The following is a 26,540-nucleotide window of genomic DNA, read 5'->3' on the forward strand; positions in this document are numbered from 1 at the left end:
GTTCGAGTTAACATTTTATGTCAGCACTAACTTTCTTCTGTCAATTTTTTGTTGTTTTGTTTTCCGGGAGCATCACAAACAGGTCGTCAGTAAACCAAACTGGATTTTTTTATTGCGTATCAATATATTTTCACAACAAATTTTAAATATAGCCTTGGGCTTTTAGGTTCACCATAACTTTCGAAAAAACAAATTCTGTGTAGGGAGAATATAATATTAAAGTATTTGAATATAGTCATAGTAAGTGAAACTATCCGAACTGCTGACTTACAAACTAAAAACGTGATGCTAACAAGTCAGCAAGTAACAAGAAAAAGGTAGGAACAGAAGAATGTGGTAATGCCAAAGTGTTACATTACTTTTTATTTTGTTTTAGAGGTTGATGCGATTGACAATTAGGCTAATTAGTTAAATGTCAAAATGTGCTTTTTATTGTTATTTTTGAAGTATTAATCATTAATAGTGTTATTACACAATGGATATGGATCAAAAATCGGAGTTTTCACAAAACTCAGATTCTGACCTTGAGTGCAATGAAGACAAAGTGTTAATATCGGCGACAAATTCACTCGAAAATTTGCAAAAGATTGAAAATTCTGAAAATAAGGTAATACAAAGAGTTCTCAAAGAGTTTTTTTTAAATATTTAGTATTTTATGGGTTTTCTACAGTAGTTTTGCTGTTTAATTTTATTTGTAACACAATGTCACTAAAATTAATAATAAATTTAGTATATATATATTATATTTAATTTATTTTTCTAGTGTGCCTGTTTATCGGTATATTCTTCTTGTATTAACTATTGTTATGTATTTTAAAGTTGTTTTTAATGTTTAAACTTAGACTGTGGGCAACTTATAAAAAATGATTAACTATTTTTAGTAAAATATTATATTTTCAATTGTGTTTTAAAGGTTGATTTTTCTGGGTCTCATTTAAAAGTTGAGTGTTTAACAAGTGACTCAGTCGCAGATTTAACTGAAGCCTTAACTGAAAATTGTACTGACAATGTGGTTATCGAAAATGAAAAAAGTGTGCAACAAAATAAGGAAATAAATTTATTGAACAACACCACAGCTAATCATGACCAGAAAGAAGAACTGTGCAATAACACAAAAGAAAAACCTAAAAAGTCAAACACTTGTGAAAATTGTGGCCAAGCGCTGCAAAAAGAAGTTGATAAGAATGTAGAAAAAACTAACACCATGCCGGTAGCAAAATCTGCAAGTTCTTTATTGAACTATGGACAGTCAACTGGTGGTGTAAGTTTGCAAAGAAAATAAACAAGAAAGTTAACCTTTCTTTATTTACCTTTAAGTAGGTTAGATCAACAGACAAAAATATAGTGTTAAAAATTTAAAACATGCGTGTGTTTATTTTTACAATTCAGACAACCTGAATTTTTACACAAAAACACTTTCCACGAATTTAATTCTGAAATTTTTTTTTATAGGAGGATTTTTGTCGCATCTGTCATTGTGAAGGTGACTCGGTTGTTGGACCATTAATAGCTCCTTGCAATTGTAAAGGAACATTAGAATATATTCACCAATCGTGCTTGCAACAATGGATCAAAAGTTCAGGTGCGATACCATTTTTATTTACTTGTTAAAATTTCAAGGTATATATCTTACTTATTTGTTAGTTACGTTAAAAAAATACATTTTAAACATTTGTTTTAATAGCCTCCTTTTTTGTTCAGGCAAAATGTATATTCATGTCTAATTTTTTATTACTAAAAAATGTTTTGTGGTTTAAAAAAGCAATTTTTCAACCTGTCATTAATAAATTAAATGCATTCCTACTTTAGCTTTTTCACTTTATGTGGCTTTGTGCCTGGTGTTTAATTAAACTTTAGAGATTATCACCTATGGTGCAGAGATTGAATTACCTTAATTATGTGGTAGTGTTACACTACTTAAAAGGACAGTGTGCATTGATTTACCCTGCCTTTTAGGAATTGATTTTTTTATCATTTAAACATTCTTGGTAAACAATTTATTTGTATGGATAGTCTTTTAAACTTTTATTGTGATTTAATTTGCCCTATTTAGTATTTAAAGCAATATGATTCACATGAGCCATCAATGAATTCATTTTCCTGTTTTTTTTTCCTTATTTTTAGATTAAGAATAAGCTATTTGTTTATCTATTTATAATCGATCATATGTTTAGATTACAGACACTGTGAATTGTGTGGATTCCATTTTGCCATGAATACCAAGCTAAAACCAATAATGAAGGTAAATTTTATGGTTCTAATCTTTACAAAAATCTTTTTTTAATCAACTTTTTTTTGATACAAATAACTACTTGTTGGTTAAATTGTAGTTTGTATTAAATTGTGATCAGAATTTAAATTCTATGATATTACCTGAGCCTGTAGGCATACCTTAGCAAAGTAAAAAGTTAGCTAGGATTGTTTTTTCAAGGTGAGATAATGTTATCATCTATTGGTTGAGGTTCATAATCAAATTTATTAGATTAACATCATAAAATGACACTAGCAGATGGCAAAGTGTCTTCCCCACAGTAACCCTAACATCTTATTGATTTTTTTATTTGAAAAAAACTTTGTGTTCTTTACTACTTATTACTTATACCAGTCCCTTGGTTATTTAAAATTATTGACAAAAATTTCCTTTTCTATGTAATACAATACCTTATTTCACTCAAATTTGTGAGCATATGGCAAACAGTAACTTCTATATACTAATGGCTTTAAAGAAATATAAAAACTCAATTTCTTATTGCTCATTTTGTTAATAACTATATACTTTATTCCCTTTTTTCAACAATTTTATTCGTAAGTGGTTATTACAGTTTTTTCTATTGACATATTTGACACCTAATTTTTTCCAAGTTTAATTTTTTATTCACAACTATATTTTTAATCTGTTGATTTACATTTCCTTAGTGGGAAAAACTGTCAATGTCAACAAGCGAAAGACGAAAAATCGTCTGCTCAGTAATGTTTCACATTATTGCGATCACTTGCGTTATTTGGTCTCTTCACGTCCTTATAGAAAGAACTGCTGGCGAGCTTAAAGAAGGTACGGTTGTTTGCATATTAACGCTGTTTCAGCTTTCGAAAATTCGAAAAGGAAATGAGCTAACTTCCTGGTACAAATAATGCTGACAATAACCCAATTGTTTTTGCATATTGCCCTGTTTATTTACTTGATGTTATTAGTAATACAGAACATTATGAATCTAAACACTATTTGATATATTTTGATTGATAAAAAATTATTGTTAATTTGTTTTTTCCTAATGTTTTCTAGGTAAACTGCAGTGGCCTTTTTGGACGAAACTTGTTGTTGTAGCAATTGGTTTTACTGGAGGCCTTGTGTTTATGTATGTGCAATGTAAAGTGAGTATAGTTGTTTTTGCTAATCAAAAATTCATCAAGGAAATATGTATTGAATGAATTAAGTTTAAAATGAAATTCGATTGACTAAAATTGCTGTTAAGGCTATTAAAACTTTTTTTCTTGTAAAATAACTTTTTGTTTTTATAGGTTTATGTTTTACTTTGGAAGAGATTAAAAGCGTTTAATAGAATTATTTATGTTCAAGATCAACCATCGAAATCATCAGGTTCATTTTATTTAATTTAAGAAGTAAAAATTTACTTAAAATTATTAATTTTTAGTATAGATAATAAAAAGAGGTTAATATTTAGTTAAGTATAAAATTTTTTTATTTAAAAAACTTTAGAACAAAACGTTGCAGAAGTTAAAAAATCAATTTTTTCTGAATATTTTTAAGTCAATTATTTTCTGTTTTATTGACCTAGCTAAAAATAACGTCAACTTTTCTATTTTTTTAGGTTCCCTCCACAAGCAAAACTTGCCCCAGTCTGTTCCATCAAACAGCAACATCAATTATTCATCAGATAACATTCAGCCTACTAGCAGTCAAGAAGACTTTGTTGTTGTCGTTGAAATTTGCGAGCAACAAGAATCAAGATTATGATCTAAAACCACAGCTACAATAGTGGGTAGGCAAAAAATTGTGTTTTTTGAACACTGTTGTATTGATTTTTGACTTGTTTTAAAATCAAAGTAATTTTATTAAAAGAAAAGTTAAAATTATCAGCAGCTATTTAATAGAACTCTATAAAGTAAAATTCAATGCACATTTTTGTGACAACTCCCTCAGTTCTAGCTATGGTACTTTAAAACCACATTTTGTAACCAATAATATTAAATACCAAATCATTTTAGGTACTGGTTATAATAAAATCACAATCTTGTAATTTAGTGTTTACTGTGGAACAATAATTTTTTCTATTTAAACATGGAATAGGTGTTGTCTATATATATGTATGTTTAATTGTTTGTTGTAATATCCAGCTAGAATAATAGTTACCTAACACTTGCAATATATTAAACTTACTTGGAAATCTACTGTTACTTCGTATTGTGATTGTTTATGTCTTACATCAAATTGTGAAAATACTAGTTAAGTGCATTTTTACAATCAAAGATTGCTATTTGCTAAAAAATTAAAATGTGTTCTACATTATTGAAGTTTAAATTAGATTTAACTCAAGCACTGAATTATATTTAGTATATATATATAATTTTTAATTTTCATTTAAATAATTTAGCTAGGTAATCTTTATTTTTGTATTTAAAAAATGTGCTTTTTCCAAAGGGTATAGATACTTTTTAACATGGTATTTATATTTTTTGCTGTAAACTGTTTTAAGTATTTGTATTATGGAAGCTAACTAAATTTTTTTTAATAAAATCTTAAGAAAAAAGTACCCAAAAAATTTTTAAAAAAATAATGGGTTTTGAAAAAAATGTATACTGTCTAATGTTTCATTGTAAAAAGTTAATCGAATCGTGTTAAATGTTTGAAATGTGATGCTATTGTGTATTATTAGTATTAAGGTTTCTATATTTGGATTGACTATGTTATTTTGTTTAGATGGTACTATATTATTTCTGTTTTTTCTGTGAATTTCTTATTATTGCGTTTATATTTATTGTTAATGTTTTTTTACCAAGAATAAATGCATTCATTCTATTTAGCTACTGAAGCGAATAATATTAATTCTAAAAAAATTACAATATTAATTTAAATTTGGAAAAAATTAATTCACTCTATTTGTAAATATTTTTTTGGTGTTATTGTGTTTAATTTTTTTTTCATTTTTTTGCAAATTTCTTCAATAATTGTACGGGGTAGCTCTTTCTTAAATATGTGTTTCAACTATCTGAAATAGTTCAATTTTTTCGATTTCAAAATTGCAGTTTTTTTTCTTTCTACTGTTTTGTGTAAATGCGACGTGCTTGCTTATTGTATCGAAAGATATTGTTAAAAATAAAATGTTAGCTAATAACAAATGATATAGAAACTTAACTATTAAAACTTAATTAAAGTATATAAGAACACTATTATTCACATACTTTTACGAATAAAGATCTTACAACGTAGGTTTTATGCAGCATTGGTGTAACGGTATATCAATAAAATTAGTACAACTTTTAACACAAGTCTATGTCGGTTTTCAATCCAACCAGTGTCCTGACATTTACGTTTTCTGACAACAGTAGATATCACTTTTTTGTAAAAAACTTAACATTCTTTGAAAATGTTATGCGAAAAGTTTGATTTTAAATGTTAAGCATAATTTGTTACTTATTGTGAGTTTGCAACGATTTTAAAATATTGCCCACCTAATAAACTTAACTCGTGTAAATCTTTTTTAAAGTGTATTATGAAATCAAAAAAAACATCAATCACTTTGGGATAATAAGGTCAGACTTAATTTGACTTATTTACATTCTGCAACAAAAAATTAAAAATTAAAGGTCTTTACTTGTGGTTATTTTACCAACAGTTTTCTACTCCAGCATTTTACATCCTTGAAATTTTGCAAAGTCTTCATGGATGGTCATTAGGGAATATTACCCAAGATTATTTGGTCTTGTTGTTTTGTATCTCTTGGGATTTTGCGTCAACAGAGCTATTTAATAAGTAATTACTACCAACGTTTTTAGTCTTTAGATATACTTGAAGTGACCGATACATCTAAAATAAAATTATGTTGTTTTGTTAGAGAGATAAAGTTATTTGCTAAGATTAGTTAGTAAGCTATCAGCAAAATTAAACAATTTAAACCTCTTCTTAATACGCTAAAAAACAAAATACTTAAAGAAACACACATATAGAAATGTATGTTATAACATAATGATGCATTAAACACGTTTAATTGTTTTTTTTGTTTCATGTTATCAGCATAAATAAAGTCATAATTGGTGACAGACGTAGTTAAATTTGACATCTGATATTGAGAAAATCCAGGCACGTTTTCACTTGAATAAAGTGAATAAAATGTACGTTCCGCTGTAACTACCTGACCTAGCCATCATATATAGTTACGCAAAAATAACTTTTTCAACCACAAATTGTAAACAAACTCATATTTAAAAAACTCCAAGGAGTAAAATGTAAATATTTTAAGGAAAATGTTTCGTTGCTACTTCAAGTAAGCTGCACAATTTAAAAACATACCATTAAGACATTGTCGTACATATATTGCCAAATTTGTTTTAAATAGTTCCAAACAAAAACAAGAAAACTTATGACTGGCAAATGTAAAAAGCACAAGCGCGTTCTCCCTTTTTCTTGAGGCAATCTTACTGCACGTCGAAATCGTGTGAACTAAAAGCTACTAATGTGTTCAGCTGTCATTTTCAGTAACTGCAAATGTAATAGAAAGTTTAGCCAGTAGTGCTTACCACATCCACATTTGGCCTGATCACTCATGGAAATTTAAAAAAGTTGATTATTGTAACGTTATAATCATATTGTAACGTTAAAGTCATAAAGTGGATAGCTTGTGGTGACTAAACTAAGGAGATTTTGAAAGTTTAAGAATTAACTAGAGCTGTAAACATGCCTTACCTGAATTAGATTTTAATCCATCGGATTAATAAGGATGTTATAGAGACTTTAAAGTATCATATAATTGTTTTATTACATTAACAAACTGGAAGAGTAAATTTAAATGCGTGAGAGATAAAATTTAACTATATTGCTTTAGAATAATATCTTGAAATTTTAGTTGGTAGTCAGCAATCAGTTTTGTTTTTTTTACTTTAAATCCCCACAAATTAATATTTTTAAAGACATTTTAATGTGCCCAGATTAAGGTTTAAAATAAGGTAAAAATGCCTCTTCCAAGAATACAGACTTCAGTAACCCTATTTGGATCTCCACCTTGGGGGTTTCGCCTTTCCGGGGGTAAAGACTTTAATCAAGCCCTTGTAATTACACGGGTATGTAATTCTTATATTTAACCTGCTTTAAGTAAAGTTTGAGATAGTTTTAGTTGTTGTCATTTACTCTTGAAATTATGATGGTTCGCATTCTTTTCAAGGTCACGTAATATTTATATTTTCATCGCTGTTTGACGTAATTGTCTATCGTAATGTCTATTTTTACGATCTTATCACAATGTGCTTGTAATGCAAGGCAATAAATAATAGATAAGAGACTTTGTAATGTTTTTTGACATATAACTTTTAATAAAACGTTAACTATCCGAGTTTATTAAAAACTTATTATATGAAAATGTATACGCTTATTGTAAAATATAGCTAATCAAATTTGGTCATTATACAACAACGTTATGTTTCTTTTGTTTCAATGCTGCTGCCTGTGATTTACATATGCTAACGTGGCAATTTGATATAAATACATTATGGTGTGATAGTAACTGTAATTGTAAAGATATTTGCTTTTTGCAGGTTACACCCGGTAGTTTAGCTCATAAATGTGGACTTGCTGGTGGTGATGTACTTATAGCTGTCAATGGTCAATTTGTTGGTGAACTAACACAAGACGAATGTGAGGCGAGAGTTAAGCAGGCTGTAGGCTCCCTGCATTTAGTAGTAGAAAAGTAAGTTCTAAGTTATTAATAAAATTATATGCGCTTTACATGAGGCTACACATTGTTGTTGTAATTTATTTTAACATTTTTGTTATACTTTCTAAGAAACGCAGCTACTCTCACTAATTTACCGTCCGGGGAAATGTCCTTGGAGGCTGACAGAAGCGTATATGTAAGTACCTTGCGCTATATTTGTTTGTGTAAAGTTATATAATTACTGTTTTGTAACTAAAATAGCTTTTTGATAGCTTTTCGATTTAAATTTAACTGTTGTTTCACTATGATGACATACGTTTGTTACTTTTACATATTTATTTTAGGTGTATATGTATAGATTATATGTATAACTTCTAACATATTTTTTGTTGAAATATTTTTTTAACAGATGTATAGGAAATTGATTTAAAATTTCGCAAATATGTAAAAGCAACACGTGTTGTCTTTGAAACAGACTACAATTAACAAACAGCAAAGAGAAACTTTTTTAAAGAAGTATTTGTTTTTTTAGACACCAAAACATGCCGGTACCAGTCATAATCGTACACCAAAAGGATTTAAACCTAGCAGTGGACCCCCTACAGCCCCAAGGTATTTTAAAAGACCTACACAACTTTGGGTTTTACATTAATTGGACTTTAAATAATTTATTTATTTTTAATTTAAGGCCATTGCGCGGAGCACCGATGGCCAATCCTAGACAGGCTCCCATTTTTGATCCCTCGATTCTTAAAAAGTCAGCAGCAACAAAACAAGGCACTATGGTGGTAAGTTAAATGTAACTTTATTTCTATTAATTTTTCTTTTAAATTTAAAGTAAATGTGTCTTTCAATTTAGATGCAAGGCCCTGGCAAATCGAAAGTTGTTCATGCTCAGTATAATACTCCCATGGGAATGTATTCTAACGATAACATTATAGACACCGTTCAGGCTCAAGCCCAATCAATGGGCGTTCAGTTGCCTGGGTGAGTTTGAGATAAAATTGGGTTTGGTATAGTAATTGCTGTGCATTTAGTTTATATAAACAATGACAAAAATTATTTAAATTTTAAGTAAAGTTTACTTTGTTAATATACAAAACTTTTGGTTTTGCTACCGCCGTTAAAAAAATATTATACTTTTTCTAACAAAATTCGTGCATTTAAAAACTTAATGTTTATTGTAGTGATTTGGCATACTTTAAAACATTGTTTTTGCAGTGCTGATGACGATTTGATCAACATTGATCCAAACTCAGCAGTTTATAGGGAAGTACATAGAAGAGAAGCTGGACCTAAACCTAATTCAACACAATCTAGAAGCTTTAACATGCTGGGTAAATTATATCCAGAAGAATAATAAGCAATGGTTTACTAAATACGTTGTGTATTTATAAATAATACAAGGGTATCCTTTTTATTTAACTCAAAAAAAAAGTCACTGAATCCGCATGTTCTTCAATTTTTTATAGAAAATGTATTAAATGTTTAAAATATTTTTACGTTTAAATAAAATTATATTTTAAACTTACACTTTTATGATAATATTAAATAGTCTCAACTGTTTAATTAAGATTTAACTATATGCTTAATCTACGGGGGTGCGGTGCAGTTGGCACGACAAAGCTGCTATTGTTTTGGATATGCAATTGGGGATAAACTGCAACAGAGTAGTCTTCATGGTCGTACCTGTTGTGATATTCTTCGTTGGCTCTATAAGCTAAATTTCTCATATCTATATTTTCTCCTGGGTAGTTCTCGTTAATAGGGTGGGTTGGTATAATACTCGAGTTGTGAGCCTGCATAGTTCTTGCGCTAACCGTGTTTACATTTTCGTCATTCTGATTTGGAAAGGTGGCTTTGTAGTAATGCAAGCAACCGAAGTAAGCAAAAAGAACACCGGCAAATAACATCACTGTTCCCTCGGCTATCATTACACTGTCTTTATGGTCAGTAGATTCGTTTTGTTTAGAAGTTGGCGTACTTGAAGTAGTTGTAGTACTAGTGGTTGATGTTGTAGTAGTCGTAATAGGATGTGGATGTGGTTTGTAATGTGGTGGCATATGTTTTTGCTGAAGATCTACCTTTTGCGAAAAGTTAACTATTAATTTGGACCATTTCGGTTTGGTCGCGGGATTAAATGTAGTTGGCTTCACAAATAGAGTCGAATAACTACCAATCGGCAAAAGTGTTGTAGTTGATTTATACGCTGAAGAATGAACAGTATTAGTTTGATGGAATCCACCTGTTGCAAGAAAGATTATTCCAGCAGAAAAAATAACAAATCCCACTATTCCTAGTACTACATACATTTTTCTTTTTCTAGACATCGATGACACAAAAGACCCTTTAAAGTTAAACTAAAGCTTTAGAGTTGATAATAATACCAAACTAATTGTTGTGACAATAAGTTAACTTACTTATATTTGTTTTTGCTGGTTGCTGTTGAATGACAATGTTAACTGTCGGGCTTCTGCTGGGATTGTTACGCATTTTACATATAAATTAAATACAGTTTATATCACAATTATTTCTATAAAAAATAACAACACCTACACACCTGTTAAAATTTTGTTAAATAAATTTCTCTGTAGGCCAAGTCATATTTTCGAATTCAAATGATTAAAGTAGGTTATTTAAATGTAAACAAGTTCTTTTTAGGTTAATATTTATTGCTCACTGTATTATGATATATGACGCAGTTAAACTAAAAAACAGGGCAAGGAGAAACATTGTATTAGGCCAAATTTGTTTTAAAATTTTCTTTAAATTAATTAAAAATTTATAACTTTAAATGTTATATCGTACAACTTAAAATTTTATTTACGTTTTTTTTTATTTTTGTTTAATATTAAAAATGTCATTGGATAAATCTTTTTAGCTAGGCAAACTCATAACACCTTTTCTATCGCCTAAATTTATTATAAACAGGTCAAAAACCAATGAAACCTTAGATGTAATTTGTACAAGTGGTTGCGCTGACTGACAATTTACAAATAAAATAAAAAAAGCATTACTTGAAGTAAAAAAGCAAAATACATTTTATGCTATCACTAAACTTGCCAGATATAGGTAAAATATCTATGATTTATGGACTTATATATTGTGGTCGTCAAGTGAATATCAATAAAAGACTTGTTTTTGTTAAAACAAACTTGGTTGACAAAAAATATTTTTAAATGCAGTAAATATTTTTAAATGCAGTAACTGTTGGACATTTCATTTGGTATAATTTTTTTTCGTTGGGGACAAACGCACGATGCATAAATTAAACAATAAATAATTTTAAAATTTAAATATAATACAATCAAACTTAAAAAAAATGTGTTTAAATTAAACTAACTGACAATTTTTGCTCAGTCTAAATTTTTTAATCCAATTAAAATAAAATTTGGAAACCTTTTTTGTTTGATTGTCGTTATCGTAAAAAAATGCGAAGAATTTTGTCAACAAACGTAATTCTGCAATGTAGTTCTGCGAATTTAAAATAAGTTTAAATAAAGAACATATAAATTCAATGGCATAAAAAAGTAAGTGAATTAATATTTTATTTTAAAATTTAAACAATAAAATTGAATTTACTGTTATTGTTGTAAAAACAAAGATAATTAAACAAAAAAATAGTAAAACAATGCTTAAAATTTTGCGAAAATCAATAGTAATTTTATTTAATAAACAAATCACAAAATCTAATAGTAAATATTCGAGTTAGAAAGCTGTTAAGCATTATGTAATGCGTATTTGGCTTTTTAAAAGTCTATTTACTTTGCACTTGACTTTAAATGTTTACCTAACCTATAATTTTTGAATTTACCGCGTGGTATTTAAATACCTTTAATTTTATTATGTTTGCTGACCGTCTTTCGAATTTAAAAATTTTTAACAAGTGGATATAAAATATTTATGTTCTTCTTATACTTTTAATTTATTACTTTTAATTTATTACTTCTAAAATTGTAAATAATAAATAGATTAAATAAAAGATTATAAAAGACTGAAAAACACACAATAATTATTTTAAATAAATATGTAAACTTTATTTTTTTAGATAAATACAAAAGACGATGAATTCAACACAGGGTCTGCCTGCTTTGCCAAGTGGTTGGGAAGCTAGACTAGGACTAAATGGCAGGGTTTATTATTACAGGTGATTGTACTACATTTAAGTACAAAAAAATAATGTTTATCCAACTTTAAAAATAATATAGTTATTTTGCTTATATTTAAAAAAAAACATCGAAACGTAGTATTTTAAATATATATATATTGTTAGAAAACAATGTTATTTTTTGCTTTTAGTGCTAGCATGCTAGTTGTGTTTAAGTTTACTATTATTTAAATAACATTTTATTAATTACAAGAGGTAATTAAATTTGTTAATGGCCCTCTACTTAGTTTATATTATCCACTTAACTACGATTGATATTTTAAGTTTTATTTTATAGCTTTTATTTGACAGATTGCATAAATATACAAAGCTTAAAAAAACAAGGTTTAAATTTTGTTTATAGAAATTTAAATTAATATAAAGGGGCTTAAAATTACTGTTTAATTTTTATAGACAGTTAAATAGTTTCCGTTTATTTTCTAGTTTTCACAGCCAAACCCTTCAAATTTTACCCCCACCAGAGTTGTGGAGATGTGTTTTTGATTTACCTTATGGTTGGGAGTTAGCTTCTGATTATGAGGAGAATTTCTACTTCATAAAGTAACAAGTTTATTTTATTTTTTGTTAAAATTTTTATATTTTGTAAATTTATCATAAAATATTACAATTTAAAATTGTAAAAAAAGGCAGTATTTTAAAATATCGTACAGGTGTTACTTATAGTTATAGGGGCTTTTATTATTTTATACATTTTAAATATTTTTTTAATTTTAAATTTTTCTTGCAGCCATATGCTTCAAACAGTCACATATGAAGATCCCCGAGAACAGGATTCTAATGATGAAAATAAACCAACTCTAGCATCAAATCACCAGCCACGACAATGTATTATTACACGTGATGATAACTTGGGATTTGGATTTATTGCCGGCAGCGAAAAACCTGTCATTATAAGATCCGTTACGCCAGGTAACGGTATTGAACCATTTTGTGGTTTTCTTTGTTAATTTTGTAAAGATTTATTAGTCTAATTGTTTAAAATTTATCATTTTTTTTATCATCACTGTGACTGAAGCTTCAAATTTAAAATTTGGTTTTATCATTTATATTTAATAACCATTTAATTTGTATTGTAACATTTTACTGTCATTGATGCCTAAAAAACTTAACTAAAAAAAAAATTTTAGACAAAGTTACAGTTAACTAAACAACTAAGTGTTTAGAAACGCTAAATATAAAGAAAAATTTTTTTTAAATTTTAATATTTATTTTAAGGTGGTCCTTCTGATAATAAACTACTGCCCGGAGATTTTATTATAAAAATTGGAAACGAAAATGTGAAAAATGCCAACAGGGAAAGAGTGATTGAGCTAATAAGGTAAAACTCAAGGGTTTGCATTGTTGTTGTGGAAAGGTCGCCTGTGGTTCTGGTTCAATAAAATTAGGAATTTTTTGAAACAAGATCATTTTTTACACAACAGTGGGTTTTTTCAACTAAAATGACACAAATTGTTACAATAATTTAGAAAAAAAAAATTTTTTAATTTAAAAAAATTTTGAAAAACACTTCTTCATTTTTCCATTTTGATAAAATTCAATTTTTAATGTAAAAATAAATATTTTAATAAATAATGAGGAATAGCACTAGTTGTTGGTCACCTGTTTTATTTCGAATTATTTAAATTATTTATTTTAACAGGGGGTGTGAAGATAGTGTGACTTTAACAGTTCTACAGCCAAGCAGGGTATGTTTAAATTTATCTTTTATACATTCTTTAATTTAAACATAAAAATTGTTTTGATATCAATTTTGTATAAATTTATTTATAATAAGACGATCAATTTTTTTCATTACAAAAAATATTAATTAAGACTTATAAATATATATAAACAAAATTATTTTTGCTGTTTTTTGATTTGTATGCTGTGGTTGCTTTTGAGTATACATATGGATATTGATTGTTTCAAATTAATTAGTGGTTTTTAATCATTGTTTTGTTTTTAATGCCTTATCGGTCCTTTATAAATCAATACTTAATGCAGTCCTAATATATACAGTTTTATTCTCACATTTTATTATAGAGAAATATTTAATCTTACTGACACTTGATATTTTAATATTATTTTAAAGCATGTGGACCGTAAACTAAACAAAAAAATTTTAAAAATAGTTTTGGTACTGTTTTATTATTGGTAGGCCTATATAAAATTTACAAACATGCGCGTAAATAATACTTATATAATTTGTTTACTTTTAAAACAAAAATTTGCTTACATTTTTTAAGTTTGTTTGTATACTGTGGGCTTGTTGTGTGTTAAACTATGATGTGGAACAACAAATAAATCCCATTAATTGCTTTGTAAAGATTTATTGATAACAATACCAACAAAACCTAAACCAATATCAAGTACCAATTGGTATAGCCGGTTAATAATTACAGGAATGCAAGATAAAGTGTTACCTTTTTTATTATCAATCATTAATAGGTACAAGTTTCTGTAAAAGACTGTAATTTATATGTTGATCATCTGCGTTTATGACTAACAACTTTCATTTTAAGTCTTTTAACTTCTATTAGAAAGAAGAAATTTTAGAATTTCTGAAGTAATTGAAAAGATGTTATTTTGATCAGATAATTCAAGACTGAAGTTTTAAGTAAAACTTTTATTTTTTTAAAATTTTTAGACTGCTAGTTCATCTTTTTTAAAACCGGAAAAAAAGTTAATAAAAGGGATGAATCGGCCAAGAGTAAGATTTGCAGATGACTCCGCAGTGAATGGCGAAAATAAGGTAAATATTACACAAATTCAGAAACTAATTTTTGAAACTTCTTTTTTAAATTTATTTTGCATTTTTGTGTTGTAAAGTGTGAGAAACCTTAGAATTTTTATGTATTTATCTATTTCAAGTATTGTTGCATGTTATTAGATAGCATAATAAAACAAGGAAGTTAGTTAACAACTTATAACTTCCTCATTTGCAATGCAGGATATAAGTTTTAATAGTTTAAAATAAATTTTATGTTTTTCACATACCCACTACTACTAATAAAGTATATATTGTGCTTTTTCACATAACTTTATTCCATAATTTTTTTACATTAATATTAATCAATCTTGGCTAGTTTAGTTTAATGTATTTAACCTGTATTACTATATTTTTGCATCAATTTAAAGCATTAATGCATAAACTTATCTATTTTTATTATAATTATAGGGTGTTAGGCTTTAGATTATGGTAGTCCAACTTTTTCCAAAATTTAGGTTGAAAAAGTTTACTTTTATCTAATAATAAGGATATTAGGTCCTAAATTTAAATTTATCCTAAATTTTTTTATGGTCCTAAATTTAAATTTATCCAAAACTACTTAAGTTTTGTGTTCTTAGGTTACCTATTTTCAAGAGAATGATGTAAATTTTATTCTATTTATAGATTCTTAACATTTTACAAAAGTAAAATAACTTTTTTTCAGATTTCGGGGTCCAGTCGGCTTCTCGTAGTTCCAGGTGTGTTGAGAGTTATCTTGGAAGAAGGTCAAACCAGATCGTTCCAGTTTAATCGAGAAACAACGGCCGGTGACGTGGTAACCACATTATGTGAAAAACTTGAGATTGTTGACTCACAGTTGTATGCACTGGTACTTGCAGCACCAGAAAACCAAAAAAGTAAATATTTTTCAAGTTCCGCTATTGGTATTTCAAAAAATGTTAAAATGTATTGGTAATATTTTTATCTAAGTTTGGTTCTTGTAAAATTGTCAAATTTTTTTTTTCAAATGGGTATTTTTTTTGGAAATTTTAACACTTATTTGTGTAGACTTTAACTTTTATTATGGGTTTATTGGTATTGTTAAAATTTAAAATCTTAGTTAGGGCCTATCATGTTACTTGAAATCTAAATTAACCATTTAATAAGTATTGTCATTAAATTTCCTTGAATTAACTTTTTTAACTGAATAACCCAGTTTCCTGAAAGAAGCATGTAAGTGCAACATGATATAGTTACCCTGTATCTTTTTACTGTTTAGTTTATTGTATAAAAATACATCTAAATTAATGAATTAAATTAAAATTTTAAAAATAACTAATCTCTTAATGGTTATTTAATTTTGACTAAATAATTTAAAATTAAAAAAAAATTTATTTACAATTATGAAGATTGAGTTGTTTTATTAATATATGTTTTTGGAATTTTGTTGGTTACCTAACATTATTTATTGATTAAATTTAAGATAATTTGTTTTTAGATTTAACAAGGAATCATGACGATGAAATAACACATTTTAATGAGATTTTAGTTGCACCTTGGGACAGTATTGAAAAGGTCATAAAAATAAAACAACCTTTTTTTTCTTTGCTCATAAAAAAAGTCGTATTATCTATATGGAAATTAATCCAAGAATTTGTGTGCTTGTTTTATATTGGCTATTTGCTTAACTTGCAATTTTAAAATTTATTAACGTAGATTAAAATTTTATTCTTGGTAAAGAGGGTATAATGTTTATTAGTAATATACTAAGCAGTAAATTTCAAAGTTTAATAAACTATTTCAATAATAAAAAATGCTTTAATATATTGTTTTGTTGACTGACCCTAATATAAATTTATTTTATGCAATATTTATTTATCATGATTGATTGCAATTTAATATTTGCTTTTATCACGTACAAATATGCTACACGGTTGACATTTCATTTTCATTATTTAAATTTTAATGAAAATAGATTGTTGGGCTGTTTTTACCTAATTAGGTATTTGATAACCTGATATTAATCAATTCAAAATATTTTATTTTTAGTATTTAATATTGAAAAAATTAACAATGTTTTTTCGTTTTTGAAATACTTAAAACTATTCTAAAAAAAATTAAAAAAAAAAAAAATTAGTAAAAAAAAATTAATAATTAAAAAAAATATCTTTTAGATGATTTAAAATTTTTTTGATAATGATGTTATAAAAAATAAAATAAATTTTTTTTACAGATAAAATTTTTAAAATAAGCTAAACAATTTTTTAATTATTTATATATTAATTATTTATTAAAATATTCTGAACAACTTTTAATTTTTTTTTGTTTTAGGTTGTTAGCAATCCTTCTTTAAAATATCATGACTGTCATTTTCGACTTGTGTTCGTAGCAAAAGATATTCACAAATTATCCCGAGACGACCCCAAATCTTTTCAGTATCTTTATGTACAATGTGTCAATGATGTTGTATCAGGTGGTGCATTGTTTTTTCTTTGGTCTTATTAAATTTAGATTTTGTTTAGGCGTAAACAAATACCATATAGTTGTTACAATGGCCTGGTTAATTAGGTTACTCCCTTTTGTTTAACACCTTGTGTTTTATTAGCGAATATAAAACATGGATATAAATAGAATGTATGCTGTTTATTAGCTAGCATTTATAATGTAATATAAAAACACTTTCAAACAATTTGAGTACTTTGTAAATGTACTTTTTTACTTTGTAAATGTACTTTTATAAATACTTTGTAAATGTACTTTTATAAATACTTTGTAAATGTACTTTTATAAATACTTTGTAAATGTACTTTTTATAAACAGTTTGTGCAAAAAAAATCTACATTTACTAGTTTAACAATGATATAATTCAATTTTTTTTCTTTTCTTTATTTAACATAAAATTTTATTTCCTTAATTAAATTCAGTAGTTTACTATTTCTTATTTTATTTATTTTATTTTTAGGTAAAGTTTACAAAAATGACCTCTCCACAGATGAGCTCCTCAAACTTGCTAGTTTACAAATCATCGAGTTAAATGTTTCACAAAACTCCGATTTTGACAGAAAAAGTTTGACCCAAGCCAAAAATTCTGGCAGAAGATTATCCTTTCAGTCCTCAAGCAAAATAAGTGTAAAGCAAATGGAGTAAGTACATTTTTTGAATTGGTTGCAAAGTTTTTATTTTATGATTATTTTATACTGAATATTTCAAAAGGAAAGAATATGGTCTCTCACGGTTTCTTCCACCCGAGATTTTGGCCGATGTCAATTCAAATCAATCAAAAGAAATGAGAAAAACTTTACAGAATTACATAAAAGTATGAAACTAATTTTTTTCCCAATTGAAAACATGAATTTAATTAAATTTCACTATTGTTGGTTTAATTTTTTAAATTTTAATTAGTTTTATATTTTTTTGATAGATTTTCAAAATTTTTAAATTTAAAATTTTTTTTTAATTTTAGACAAACTATCACAATTATGTAATCATGGGTGGATCCGGGGTCGATCAAAAGGGGTTTATCTCCCCTGCCCCTCCAAACAACATGCCGATGAGTATTGAGAGTGTGTTGACCAAGATAAGAATGCAGTATCTTAAAACATTATCTCATTTACATCCTTATGGTGGAAGCTATTTCGAAGCAACTATACTGGTACAAAAATGTTAATATTTTTTAAGTGTTTGGATTTTTATTTTTTACTTTTTTAAACAGTGTTTTTTTAATAGGATTTTTTAAAATTCTGACAGTGTTTTTTAGTTGGATTTTTGTGTGTTTATAATATTTTCTTTACGATATGTATGTATAGAAATACGATTTAATAAAACTTTTATACTTATTTATTTTTATTTCATTTTGGAAAAATATCCTGAAATGGTTTTTTAAACAATTTACATTTGTTTATTTTTTAAATTTTTATCCTTATTTCAAAGGTGCCTTTAATATTTTTTAATTTTATGTATATTATTTTAACTAAATAATTTTTTTCTTTTTCAAAGTAATTTCTTCACAGTAATATGTAAATTACCTTAAATTGTTTAACATATTTTAAAACTTTATGTGTTTAGGATGTTATGGAGTCTGACATTACGCTGCTAGTAGGCCACCATTACGGTATCAGTCAACTTATTAAAAGTAAAACAAAGATGGCGTCGCTTTTCGCCGATTTTCCGCTGGTCGAAGCTGTCGAGATAGCTCCATGCCCACCCGAAGCAAGAAAAACTAACGTCCGGGTTGATTTTAAGGATATGGCCGTAAGTGTGTTAAATCTTTAAAAAAATTAGATTAATTTTGGTACCTGCAATTTAATTGTGAAAACATTTAGAATTTTTGAAAATTCTGCTATAAATTTGAGAACTACAAAATACGTGAAATTTTTTTGAATTTATTTTTGCAGCCATTAGTATTATCCATGCATCCCTTATCAGCGTTAAACTTTGCATTTATGATATCTGGATATTGTCGAGTCCATGAAAATAACGACATGATGCTAACATTACCCTTGTCTGGCAGTGAAATAGGTAAATATGAACGAAAATATAACTATCTATACCTAATTAATAAATTATATATATATATATATATATACTATATACTGGTATATATATATATATATATATTAACTTAGATTTTTTACATTATTTTTACTGAAATACATATATATGCCGTGCAAATATCCTTCTTTGTTTTTTTTCTATAAAGCGCTAATGTTTACTTATAAATCGTGTGTGTTTAGTTACATAAAGCTGGGTTAAATAGGTCCATTACATGACTTGAAACTTAGGATGTCTAACTAAAATTAGAATTTGAATTGCTGAAAATAGAATCTTGCAATTTATCGTTTATTTCCCGCTAACTTTTGACCCTAATAATTTGTCATGATAAAATTAGAATAAAAAAACTATAAATATTAGGAATCCAATTACATATCTGACTTAATAATACTAATTAAATCACTTTCGACCTGATTTAAAAGCAAAATTGTACATTTATGACTTTTAATAACATAAAAACGTGCTAGCAATAATAATATGACTAGGCATCGTACGTCAATGCAGTCTAAGCAAATTGCGTAATAATGTTACCATTAATGATTCTTTTTTTACTTTACGCATATAACTACTACTGTTTGACACATGTTCTTTAAAGTTCATTATATATTTTAAAGGTTTTTGTGATTAAGGCTCGTGGTCAAGTAATGCACCATGATTAATAAATTTCAAGTATGCAAATATGACTTTTAAATACCATGCGAATCCTGAAGTGTGATTTGTTAACTTTAAAAACGTTTTAATAATTTTAAATACTTTTCAATTATTTTATAAATACTGCAATATTTTACATATCTAGTAAAAATGGTGTATTCATAAAAAGTGTTTTATTTAAAAACGCATTTAAAAAAGTTTGGTGGGATTCAAACCTTACGGACGAACCTAAGACCTTGCGACTTAAATTACATACATTTAACAAGCACTTGGTATTTTTAGCACCTGATTACTTTGGCACCCACAAAGTGCGGACCTCGAATTGGAATTATCCGCCAGATGACAGCAAAGATCCCACCGATCTTTCCAACTTTCACTACAGTGACTTTTCGGAACCGATCGATATTACACTCTTGTCCAATCAAATTCCTGCCTCCGTCCGGGCTATGTTTCAACAAAATCGAGATCCAGGTAAAATAATTTTTTATTATTAAATATTTGCCTGGTTTTATTTTTATTTTTTTGTGAGAGTAGTTAAAAATTATTTGTTCTTTTATTTTTTTAAAAAAAAGATCAGTAGTTATAACCTATAATTAAATAAATACTAAATCAAATACAAACCCATTTAACTTAGGTCAAAAGTTTTTGTTAAATATTTTTTTCATAAACAGACGCAAAACCAAAGAAAGAAATCGAAGCTCCGTCATCGTCGCAACAACGTCCGACCACAGAAGACGAGGGCGTGGCCATGGTAACAAACGACCTCTCGCCCATGTCCTCTGTATCGTCCGTGACGTCGCTGTCGCCGTCTTCCGGAATCGGGTCGGTAACGTCACAACGCGAGCATGTGGTCGAGGGTCACGTGACCAACGGGGCAAAGTCGGACGACGACGCGGAGTGGAACGAGCTAATGGTCGCCCTCGAGGTCGACGAGGAAATTTCTTCACTCAGTTCGAACAAAATTGATCAAAATAGTGAAAATCCTGAAGAAAAGTGTGCGAACACCGATCAAAATGTAGACATAGAACAACCTGAATCTTCTTTAGATGGGTCTGACAACAGCGACACCTTATTGGTAGTTTCCGTCAACGAACAAGAAAATTGCGAAGAAAATGTCAACCAAAATGAAGTACAAGAAAATGCCGTAAAAAATGACAACGTTGAAAATGATGAAAATTCGACACAATTAGATGGCGAATTAGATTCTGACGATGCTGCAGTTCCTAAACAAGATAAAGAAAATGAGCAAAACGCTCATTACGATGGAGTACCAATGGAAAATCACTACGACCAAGTCCCTAAAGAACTTAATGATAAAGTCACCATGCGAAATAAAGTCGCCAAAGGCGACTCTGGTAAAAGATTATCATCATTTCAATCAATGGGCGGGAACGATCCAAATCCAGTTGAGGTCTCAGCAGTTGATGAATCACATAGTCCTATTACCAGCGAGGAATTAGAGGCAAATCTGAACGGGTCATCCGTCACTCCAGTGGTTCTCCAGGGACAGGAAGAGGAGGAAATACCATCCAGTCCGTTTCCCGTGGCCGATCTTGCGCAAAGTCAGAAGAAGCAAACAAAAAGGAGGTTTTGGTTCCGGAGCAATCGGCTTTCTAGGAGCATAAGCCTTGACAAAGGTTTGGCTCGGCGAACTGAATCGTCAAACAACAAAAAGTCGTTCTTCCGACGCCTTTTCTCACCCAAACGCTCGTATTCTCTCAAAAAGGGACAGGAAAGCTCTACGTTTTCGTTAACTGGAGACCAAACACCTTCAGACGGAGGCACTGGCCGAATAACCATCAAATCAGCCGACCGTTCGACCAGTCGCTTTCGGTTTTCGTTTTTTAAGGGTTGGGGTCGCAAGAAACTAAGTCGTACAGTGGTGTTTGACCACGACGAGCAGAGCCCGCCAGCTAGCGGTGACGTGATGTCGAGTGGCGTGTATTCCGTGTTTGATTCCCCTCCTGGAAAAGTGGCAGTCGACGAAAGTGAAAAGTCGGGGAATGTTCGACGAACAACTTCGATGGAAAACGTTCAGTTAAGACTGCACGATAAATCGCCACCTGCACAACGGCCTGTCAGTTTCATGACTTTCCAAAGATCGTCGACTCTTCCCTCCAAAGATATGACGACATTGCTCGAAAATACACCTTCCACGTCAAAGGAAGTGACGTCATCAACTAATGCTACTCTTGAGACGGATTCGAAAAAATCCGAAGACGTCGACGATACTACGGAGACTAAAACACAATCCGATGAAAAAATTGAATCTAAGTCAGTCCCACCCAACAAGCCACGTCGCCTTACAATGGAGAACAAGTTAAAGGAAAATGCTTCGAACGAGGATTTAAGCGAAGCGCCAGCCTCCCCGCCAAAGGCCACAAAAAGAAAAGCTCCTCCGCCGCCTCCCGCGTCTAAAATTCCCGCGGACGAGGACGAAGACGAGGAAGATCGGGATTGTGACAAGGTTACAGAGTTCAACTCAGTTGCCGATAATGACACAGCAGATTCGAATTCCAACGAAGACCATATGTCTAATCACAGCAGCGTTTCGTCTGACAACCAAGATGCAATATTCGATATAGATGTTGCAACCACTGACGTAGTGTCACGTGATAAGAGTGACGTAAATAATTGCATCGAAAAGATAACTGCCATCGAAGAAAATGAAAATATTCAAGCGAGCGAACATCAAAGTATGGATAGCTCAAGCGAAATTTCCGACGAAAACGATTTCTCTGACGTCATCAACTCCCATTACGAAACGGATATTTTTAAAGCAACTAAAACTTCTGAAGTATCAGACTCCTCTGACGTAATCGAAAAAATCGACCAAGGTGACATTAACGAACAAGGTGCTTTTCCAATCCAAGATTGTAAGATTCATGAACAATCACGTGACCTTACGCAACATCAACCCGAAATCAATGAACAAGATCAAAATAAAGAACTTGAATCGGCAGACCACAACGAAACTGGCGAAAATGGAAATATTTTTGAATCGCATAATGATTCGACCGCATTTGGAATTTCGACCTACTCTGAGCAACCGCATGACCTTCAAGATGACAACAGCGACGCTGAAAGTGCGTTAAAGGAAACTTTTACAAACGACGTCACCGAATACAACGCTAACGTGGTTAATGAATCAAATACCCAACACATATTAAATAATACGAAGAAAAGTGATTTAACTTCCGAGAAATACGAACCAACCGTTATTATTAAACCACCAGCACCGTTCGATAGTTCAACTCCAAGTTTAAGCAGCGAAAAATCAGATAGCCAAATCGGTGACGTCATACTGAATGGTAACAATCATGAACAAGCACACGGCGTCGAAGTTGAAGCTAACAAACCATGCGACCACATAACTATCCTTGCTCTGCAATTAGATACAGATGATACAAATTCGCGCTCCCAGGTTGTTTTGGAGCCTGAAATCGAAACTAAACAAGTAGTTGCTGACGTCACGGCGAAGGATTCAACTCCACTGAACTCGAGTTCAGTGACCACGGATCAAAATCAAATTGACGAATTACCGGAAGTAATCGCAGCCAGGTCACCTCGTTCCGAAATTTTGTCTGTAGTCACCACCGAAACCCAACCAAATCTCCCCATGACGTCATCATTTCCCGGGTCGTTACCGAGTAATAATGACGTAACAATCGTGACTGACGTTACCAGTATACCTCCCCCCACTGGTTTCGATTCGCACCTGTTAATACAGCAAAGCGCTACTAAATCGGACCAAAATAAATCCAATTTAAACAGCAATTTAACGAACGCTTACCCCGCACGCTTGAGTACACAAAGTGACAAGGAGAATTCGCCTATGAGTAACGTGGAAACTACTAAACCTACAGAGAAAGTCGCGGATTTACCTTATAAGGGCAACTCGTATATGCCCACATCGGGTTACAGCTCGCTCATAACCCCTCGTCTGTTTGGTCAAAAAAATGAATACAAGGCCTACGCTCGCATTAAAGCCCCCGTCGCCAAACAAAAACCTAATCAGCAAACCATTAAACCAGATTACGTCTCACCCTTCAATCAAAACGGCGAGACCGAGCCACCTGCATTTATTGCTAAAAGAGTTGTCAAATCGGTACGGCCTCCAATTGCCCCTAAGCCCAACTTCTTGCAATGATAATATTTTTTTCTTTGTAATTTGCGTTTGTTAAAGCTTTGATTTTGCATATGATAATATTATACTGGCTTGAAATATGCAATGTGAACACGATTTACCGCGGACAATCTTTTTTTTGGACTCGTTTTTCTTTAAATTTGCACTGCATCATCGGTACTACGTTACTATTACTTATCATGACTCGTTAATTGAGAAAATGTGTTGTAATTTCGGCTGAGTAAGGCTTAGGTCTGACGTATACTATATTACCGTGGAATTTTTTTTGGTATTTTCCCCCTGGTATTTTTTCGTTTTTTCTTTATACGGTTCTTCATCAGGCGTCTATTTCATTTTTTGTATTTAATTATTATTTTTTTGATATAAATGTGTTCAACTTTGTTGTTTCTTCATTTTTCTGTAGTATACATTTACGTTGCATTCTTCATTTTCATATCATGCCGCTTTCACATTATATTCTTCATTTATTTCTGTATATTTTTACGTCCACCTTTCATTATATGCATGCTTCGTTTAAGGCAGTCTCTAAAATGCGCTGTATAGATTTTTATGAGTAATTTCCCGGCGTAATTTCAGTACGTAGCAAGTCGATTTTTTACCTATTAGGCTTAGCAGCGTCATGCTGTTTTGCCAGCGCATAGTTAGTTATTCACACGCCAAATCGTTACAATTATCTTGCCATTTTTCTTTATCATTATCAATATCATATTTACATTTAAGGTATTTCTTTCGATTTCGCTGTAGCGATTTTGTCGGGTAGCATTGATTGTGTAGTGTTCTCGTTTCGTAATTTTTTTGGTTGATTTGAAGCTTGCTGTACAGTTTATTTACTTTTTCAATTTTTTTAGTTTTCAAACATTTTAATTACCTCTTGTTTACCTATAATTTGAACTCTTACGATACCAACCCGTTTGCTGTAAAAACATCGTATCAAAAAAATCGTGTATTCAATTAGTTTATTGTTTTATTAAAACGCCCTACCATTTAAAACGAGTTTTTTTTTAATTTAGAAGAAAAGCATGCCTAATTTTGGGTATGATTTGGCAAACACATATAAGGTCCTTTTACAGAAACGACATTGTATTTTTTAAGCACATGTAATTGTTCTGTTTCATGTAATTGATAAACTTAAAATAAATTCCTGAATCAACTCTGCTCACTGTATAGTTCTGCAATTTACACACGTTTGGGTTATAATGGGCGCCGTTTAAGAATAGATGAACTCCTGCATTTTCGTTTTCGTAAAACCTCTTTCTATTTCTATGAAGCAGGTAAATGCAGTTTAAAATAACTCGATTGTTCCTCTATCTTTAAACGGCTGACTTAGATAAAGCGTGATCGGTATTACGTTATATTAAACCACTATCCACCCCATACTTGGCGAAGGACGATGCGGTATTACGACATTAGTTATTACGTCACTAATTGAAATCGGATATCGAATAATAGAAACACAAGATTAAACATTGGTTGCTATGGCGAAACAAGGGTGACGATAGAATAATGCATGCAAGAAATGGAAAAACTGAAGTTGCGTGGGCCGACACCGTAAGTTTTTGTTTATTTACCGATTGAATCATGTAATCTATTTATTACTTATGAGGGTTTAAAATAGATGGAGTCTTGCTATTTATGTCGTCCACATAGCAATTGTTCGTCTAATTTTATGAATGGAAAGCACGTTGCATGTATCGAAACGTGTTTATTGGGACTATTTAATCGGCATAATCTAAGCAGAATTGTTTATTTACGAATTCGTTGTTTTCAAAAAGAAAACAAAAATAAAGCGATTTGTCATGTAAGACAGTTTGTTAAAGCGAGCAACCCGTATGGCAGTATTTTATGCAGTCAAAGTAGAGTAAACTACTAATTGTCGTGTATATTGTATAGATTCACAGGTTAACTAGGCCTAAATTTTATACGTGTGCGCATATCAATAACGAGTTTTTAACCACGTTTACAGACCAGCTTTATTGTGATATTAAATTAAACTTTCATGGCTCGCCTTGTCGTACTATCCTAACTTTTGCTTAATTCTACGTTACAATTTTTACTGTACCGCTTAAGCTATAAGGTAAACCTAAACCTGCAATCTGTCAAAATAACATTATTAACCTAAGAGAGCAAACTTTAAAATAGCGGAACAATTTTATAACAGTTTAAGCTTACTGTAACGCTCTGCAATTTTTCACTCCCTGTACTTAAGCTGACTACAATGTAGCGATATTGCATATGCTTTGTAATTACATCCGATATTTCACCAGTTCTTTTCTTAACTTGAAATGCGACGTATTTACATATAGTTTGCACGCGTACTTTTTTTTAAGTATTTTTGATTTCCTTTAAATAATCAAACAAACAAATAGCAACATTCAAACGGAGTTTTGTATTGTTTTTTTATCACAAAATAAATACCATACCGAGATGTCAAAAATCAAGGGTAGGATA

The 26,540-nt window shown here is 29.8% G+C and overlaps 3 protein-coding genes across 5 annotated transcripts; all 3 read left to right on the forward strand.

Moving 5' to 3' along the window:
• The first annotated feature begins 383 nt into the window (after positions 1-383).
• Positions 384-4,555, forward strand: LOC145759452 (E3 ubiquitin-protein ligase MARCHF8-like). 3 transcript variants are annotated; one of them, XM_082573299.1, is made up of 9 exons: positions 384-607; positions 914-1,261; positions 1,453-1,582; positions 2,175-2,242; positions 2,917-3,052; positions 3,284-3,372; positions 3,520-3,598; positions 3,831-4,001; positions 4,228-4,555. In XM_082573299.1, exons 1-8 carry the CDS (start codon positions 476-478, stop codon positions 3,974-3,976), a joined length of 1,128 nt encoding a protein of 375 aa, XP_082429425.1. In that variant the 5' UTR covers positions 384-475; the 3' UTR covers positions 3,977-4,001; positions 4,228-4,555. The 3 variants fall into 3 exon arrangements, with proteins under 3 accessions (XP_082429425.1, XP_082429431.1, XP_082429418.1); XM_082573305.1 differs by having other exon boundaries at positions 4,265-4,555; XM_082573292.1 differs by having other exon boundaries at positions 3,831-4,555.
• Positions 4,556-7,155: 2,600 nt separating this feature from the next.
• On the forward strand, positions 7,156-9,408 carry LOC145762070 (PDZ and LIM domain protein 3-like). The gene is made up of 7 exons (XM_082574628.1): positions 7,156-7,296; positions 7,768-7,919; positions 8,016-8,082; positions 8,419-8,498; positions 8,575-8,674; positions 8,746-8,873; positions 9,108-9,408. The coding sequence occupies exons 1-7, from the start codon at positions 7,189-7,191 to the stop codon at positions 9,244-9,246; spliced, it is 774 nt and encodes a 257-aa protein (XP_082430754.1). The 5' UTR covers positions 7,156-7,188; the 3' UTR covers positions 9,247-9,408.
• A 1,945-nt stretch (positions 9,409-11,353) lies between these two features.
• Positions 11,354-25,173, forward strand: LOC145764209 (uncharacterized). Its single transcript, XM_082575815.1, has 17 exons — positions 11,354-11,416; positions 11,935-12,033; positions 12,478-12,594; positions 12,782-12,963; positions 13,270-13,372; positions 13,694-13,739; positions 14,681-14,785; positions 15,468-15,660; positions 16,242-16,318; positions 17,075-17,216; positions 17,706-17,886; positions 17,957-18,059; positions 18,207-18,395; positions 18,809-18,994; positions 19,138-19,261; positions 20,228-20,416; positions 20,617-25,173. The coding sequence occupies exons 2-17, from the start codon at positions 11,951-11,953 to the stop codon at positions 24,093-24,095; spliced, it is 5,499 nt and encodes a 1,832-aa protein (XP_082431941.1). The 5' UTR covers positions 11,354-11,416; positions 11,935-11,950; the 3' UTR covers positions 24,096-25,173.
• The last annotated feature ends 1,367 nt before the right edge of the window (positions 25,174-26,540 follow it).

This window comes from Corella eumyota, chromosome 1, assembly GCF_963082875.1.
Source record: "Corella eumyota chromosome 1, kaCorEumy4.1, whole genome shotgun sequence".
Lineage (NCBI taxonomy): Eukaryota > Metazoa > Chordata > Ascidiacea > Phlebobranchia > Corellidae > Corella > Corella eumyota.